Source organism: Pundamilia nyererei, unplaced genomic scaffold (assembly GCF_000239375.1).
Source record: "Pundamilia nyererei isolate P.nyererei 1_Seehausen unplaced genomic scaffold, PunNye1.0 scaffold00027, whole genome shotgun sequence".
NCBI classification, from domain to species: Eukaryota; Metazoa; Chordata; class Actinopteri; order Cichliformes; family Cichlidae; genus Pundamilia; species Pundamilia nyererei.
The window spans coordinates 1,753,023-1,758,983 of record NW_005187428.1 but is presented as its reverse complement, the minus strand read 5'-3'; the positions used below and the strand labels follow the sequence as shown (position 1 = coordinate 1,758,983).

At 43.3% G+C, this 5,961-nt stretch overlaps 1 protein-coding gene across 1 annotated transcript; it reads left to right on the top strand.

The window, feature by feature from the left end:
* The first annotated feature begins 350 nt into the window (after positions 1-350).
* LOC102199152 (probable G-protein coupled receptor 22) lies at positions 351-5,402 on the top strand. Its single transcript, XM_005728076.1, has 3 exons — positions 351-739; positions 1,851-3,014; positions 3,828-5,402. Exon 3 carries the CDS (start codon positions 3,832-3,834, stop codon positions 5,128-5,130), a length of 1,299 nt encoding a protein of 432 aa, XP_005728133.1. The 5' UTR covers positions 351-739; positions 1,851-3,014; positions 3,828-3,831; the 3' UTR covers positions 5,131-5,402.
* The last annotated feature ends 559 nt before the right edge of the window (positions 5,403-5,961 follow it).

Below are 5,961 nucleotides of genomic sequence, written 5' to 3'. Positions count from 1 at the left end.
ACCCCTGTTTTTGCTTCGAAAGTCTGCCCGGTTGCTTTTGAAGCAGGATGTGTGATTAGCGCAGTGACATCTAAAGTCCCTGTGCATAAGTGTAGTAGTTTTTTTTTTTTTAATCCCACGCTGTTCACTACAGGCTCACATGGAATGCTACAATCACTGACAGGGAAAGAGGAGAGCATCAGAACAAAAGGAAATACCTCCCCTTGCCAGAGAGGAAAGAGTTAAGCCTATTACAGAAGACCAATCAGGACGGGGAGAGCACTGCAAACCTCCGCAGTAAGAGAGAGAGAGAGAGAGAGAGGGAGGGATCGAGGGAGTGAGGGAGAAAGAGGGGAGCAGAGCAGGAGAGAGATACCAGGAGTGTGATGGTTTGCACTCCTATCCTGACAGAAGGAGCGATCACAACAGAGAGTTGGGTGGCTAAAGGAGTTTTCACAGTGCGCATGGATGGATGAAAGTAAAATGGGTAAAAGAGGGAAAAAGGGGGAATCCCACCAACATCCATGTCAAGACTCATCTCTCTGGACTTCTTCTGTCTGGTACTCAGGAAGGAAAGAACATCTGTCAGTTGTGTGACCCTTGTATGTTCATCACTATTCAGTCCTGGATTCCTGCTGAGAGAAGTGCAAGAGAAAAACATCAGCTTCTGTCAGTCGCACCGAATTGTTGCAGAGGTGGAAGGACAGGGGACAGCGTGGTGAACAGACCAGCTCAGGAGCATCTGTGTTTACTCTGCATGGTGAGCTTTGCTGTGCTGTGATGGGGCACTCTATACTTATTGCTTTGATCTACAGCGCTAAGCCGAGCAGAGAGTATATGGCAGCAAAGATTAATGAGGGACCAAACATCTCTGTTAGAACAATTGTGAAGGATTAGAAATCGCAAATATAATTTCCTGAACAGTTTCAGTCATAATGTGTTTTTGGAGGACTTTAATTGAGAAACATTTGGTTTTGCTTAAACCAATTAGTAGCTAAATAAAACCAATTCTGGTTTTTAATGGGCAATTCAAGGAAGCTAATTGTCTAAAAGGCTTTTCTTCTTTTTTCAATTTTATCCACTGCAATGTACGTGTATTCCACTGTGGGCACACTTGTGTCTTACTGCTACACACCTACTTACAAACAAGCACATGCCCTATGCTCTGTGATATAAGAAACTAAACATGAAATCTTGGTTGTTCACCTTAAAATTGTGCTGTATGTCTTACGTGCTACAGAGGAACGATCATTTATGATGGCACTCTGGTATACAAGTAAAGGCATATCTCACTTTTGCAACCTTGAAGAGTGACAGATGTGTTCTTCCAGAGAGATTATATGGATCACATATCGGGGCATGCGAGGAGGCATCCATGTCTCTGTAGCAAGTTTCCCAACGGATCGCACTCCACCAAAGCTTTAAGCAAGTCTGTGCCGTTGGTGAGAATGCAACAACAGCAATGTCACCAACACTGTTGCTGCACAAGTAGCATCCTAATAAGCATTTTCCTTTATTGATATGTACATGCATAACACGAATCACAAGATAACGCTGCAGTTAATCTTGAATCTCAAAACAGAACGATGAGATGTAAAATACTCCGTGGCTTTTGTGCATCCCTTTATTAGCGCTACTGTCTCGTTCACCAAGTGCATCAGGTTCTGCACAGGAACACGATAAGACATCAGAGGCTTGCTGCTTTGTTAATGAGAATTTCTTTGTCGCCTCTCTATTGAGGATATGTCTACTTTCACTAATTCGTCCCCCACACTTCCCTTTTCTTCTCCTTCTACTCCCTCTCTGTCCTTATCTTATTCTCGTTATTATCCATTTTCCTGTCCTCTCTCTTTTTCTCTCTGTCTCTTTAGGTCACTGTGAATGAAAGGTGTGGAACTGAAGGACATGTAGATGTTACCGTTTACACATCCGGCCTCCTAAAGACTAATTATTGTCTGGGATCTCTTTACAAATCTATAAGGCAATTTCTCTCTCTGGTGAACTGACATCCACTACCTCACGATAATGACCTTTGCCTGAATTGCAGATTCAAGCCCCCACCCTACCCCACCCCAGCCCTCCTGAGTACCTTTAAATACTGGTAATCACAAATGACAGTGTTCACAGATGTCATTGCGACTGGATACACATACGCTACAGTCATGCCATCTCCGGTGATTTAGGTTTAAGCATGTCGTGGGACAAACTGGAGATCTGTGCTCAGTCAATGGCAGCTGGAGCCAAGAGAACAGAGACTAATGAGAAAGGTAGAGATTGAAGGCCTGTTCCATTAGTACTCCCAGGGGAAGCATGGGCCTGTATGCTGGCCGGACACTCTGACCTCTCCCAAATACATGTGGGACATTACTGTGGTGTGCACCGGAAATATCTGCATGGCAGACAGACAACTGCGCTTCTTGGAGTACCAGACATGGATATGGATGTAACTATTTTCTTATACACAAATATCTGACTGCTATTTTCTCACTGTATACAAAAGAAGCAAAAAGGCTCATGTTATGAGCACTACATTTTAGCACTGCACTGGAGAAAGAGAGTCTGCGTTTCTTTGTTTTCTTGGTTGGCTGTGACTCTCCTGCCTGGGAATATCATGCGACTATAAACAGGAGGTGGCTCAGACATCTGATCCCTGCTCTGCTCATCTATCAGTTATCTCAGCATTACCAAATCAAACCAGAGATCTGAGAGAAGAAAAAAAATCAGCCTAGAAGACATCAGCCTATGTTCCCCAGCATCCACTGGATACAGGTGGCTAATTGCTTAGCTTTCTTGCCAACAAGGTCAGAAAGGAGAAAAGTGACAACTCATTGACATCTTTGGTGAGACAGTTGGGGTTTTTCGGCCTCTCTGGGAGGGACTAGCAGTAAAAGGAAAAGCCTCGCTGGGGGCTCTAGTTGAACGGAAGCACTTTTCTACAAGCGATGTTTGGATGCGATGCTCGTCTCTGTGGATCTAACATGGACTCTATGGCCTGATTACACCGCTCTGGTGTTCAGATAGTGCTGGAGGCAAGGGTAAATATTACAGAAACATTTGTTGTTCTCCATGTCATCTAATAACCATATTCAGATTTGACTGGGGTTGGCTAGATGAGTTTAATAATGCATGCACTAATAAGCTGTTATGATTTATCCTAGAGTAAGATATAATTTTTCTTCTTCCTAACAACAATTTTATGACATTTCCAAATGCCAGCAGCTTTTTTTCTTCGATCCATTGATTAGCCTGAATGGACACTCAGTATTTTAATGTGCATCTCTAATAGCTGGAAGTCTGACAATGTAAACATCCCTGTTTGGCAGAGTCCTCTTGTTATAAACTATAATTCATAATTTTGCAGTGGAGAAAATGCTGTGAAAAATGATTAGTTTAGTTACTAAGGAACATATAATGTGTTATAAAGTGTTATTCAGTAGATGCTCAGAACTACACTGTGCCACAAGTAGGTTTTGACAAAACAACAATATACCAAGCAATCTTGAAAATGAAAACATTGGAATTCAGTCTGTTATATGACTCCGGTGTAGACGCAACAGCCTGAAATAGGATCACTGAGACAGTATAGTTACCAAGGAGTCATGCCAATCACGTAGTGAGACAATCTAATCTTCAGGGCATAACAGGAAAGAAAATCATTGCTCTATTTAAGTGTGTGCTCTTGGTATTTCTCATTTAAATGCTGACGCTTCCTTCTTACTGGATAACTTCATCTGATAAGAGTTATCACATAAGTGTTAAATGGAACTTCCCAGAGATGCACAAACAAAAACCCGTCATTTCCTTTTCCACTTCATAAATATATTTTTTTTTTCACTCCCTACACACAGGATAATGTGCCCTGAAAAAGAAGCCACCATGAGCAACGTCACGGTCACCGACAACACTGAGCCCATCGGCGGCACCATGAGTCCGGCGACCCCCAGCCTATATCCTGTTAGTTTTCAGGTCTCCCTGACAGGCTTCCTCATGCTAGAAATCCTGCTTGGCCTGAGCTCCAACCTCACTGTGCTTGCCCTTTACTGCATGAAGTCAAACCTCATTAGCTCCGTCAGTAACATCGTCACTATGAACCTCCATGTGCTGGATGTACTGGTTTGCGTGTGCTGCATCCCTCTCACCATTGTGGTGGTCCTACTCTCCCTGGAAGGAGACACAGCCCTCGTCTGTTGCTTCCATGAAGCCTGTGTTTCCTTCGCTAGTGTTGCCACTGCTGCTAATGTACTGGCCATCACCCTTGATCGTTACGACATCTCTGTCAAACCAGCCAACAGAGTCCTGACCATGGGTCGTGCCCTGGCCCTGCTGGCCACCATCTGGGTGCTATCCTTTGTTAGCTTCCTTGTACCCTTTATTGAGGTGGGCTTCTTTGCTCAAGGCCACACAGAGCAGAACCAGACACTGGTGGAGAACGTGGTCCCCACTAACCAGTACTACAATGAACTTGGCCTCTATTACCACTTGCTTGCTCAGATTCCTATTTTCTTCTTTACTGCTATTGTCATGCTAATCACCTACTCAAAGATCCTGCAAGCGCTCAACATTCGCATTGGTACGCGTTTCCATGCTTCACAGAAGAAGAAAGCTCGCAGGAAAAAGCGTCTGTCCATGACAACCATGACAACACAGCAAGAGACCACGGACGGCTCGCAGAGCAGTGGCACCCGTAATCCCACGCTGGGTATGCGAACCTCCGTCTCCGTCATTATTGCCTTGCGCAGGGCAGTTAAACGTCACAGGGAAAGACGAGAACGCCAAAAGAGAGTTTTCAGAATGTCCCTCCTCATCGTGTCTACGTTTTTGCTGTGCTGGACGCCCATCACGGTACTAAACACAGTAATCCTCAGCGTGGGCCTCAGTGACCTGATGGTCAAGTTGCGACTAGGCTTCCTGGTCATGGCTTATGGGACAACTATCTTTCACCCACTACTCTATGCCTTCACAAGGCAGAAGTTCCAGAAAGTCTTGAAAAGCAAGATGAAGAAGCGAGTGGTGTCAATAATTGAGGCGGACCCTACCCCCAATAACGCTATTATTCACAACTCTTGGATTGACCCAAAGAGGAACAAAAAGGTGACGTTTGAGGACAAAGACGCCCAACTGAAATGTCTATCTTCAGAGAATGTGGAGTGAAGGAACTTATCATCTTATCAGCAAATACAGTCAAAGCAGCTAAAACTGACATCAGGTCATGACGAAAAAGGGAAAACGTTAATCCAAAGCAGTAATGTAAATGTTATGGGCAGTAGAACATACAACAACATGAGTTAGATTATTTATTACTATTTATTGAGAACAAAACTAGGTTTCATAGATATACTGTCTACTGTACTGTAGATATTGCATGGCTTTTTGTATCAGTCGCAACATAAATAACATTGTGTACATACAAATACATGTACAGAATAGGGTAAGCAAAGTATATATATATATATATATATATACAGAGAGAGAGAGATAGAGAGAGAGACAAAGACATAGAAATTGTTATGTAAATGTATATTTATAATAAATTTTGTGTTCACTCGTACTCTCCCCTCCCCCGAGTAAAATGTCTGTGACTGTGTAACAGCTGTGAGATTACTCCCATTCATCACTGTGCAACTCGTTCTGACACCAGACCCTGATATCACCAGTGACCACTGACCTTATTGCCGAGAAAGAGCACTCACACTTAAATGAGACAATAAGCGTGAAGCCACACCAAAACACACACAGGTCAAATGTAATGTGGAAAAATAGGTATTGGAAGTTGTGGATGTTTTATTGCTTTAGCTAAAAGTGTAAAAAAAACCCTTTGAGATTGCCGCTCACAAACACCGCTTTTATAGTCGACAAAGACCAAGATCACATTTCTCAGACGCAACAGAACGCCACGGTTCTCATCATCACGTCTGACATAAAAACAGATGTTATGAAAAATCTGTTTCGCATTAGCAGTCACCTCTTTGAGCCAAATGGAAA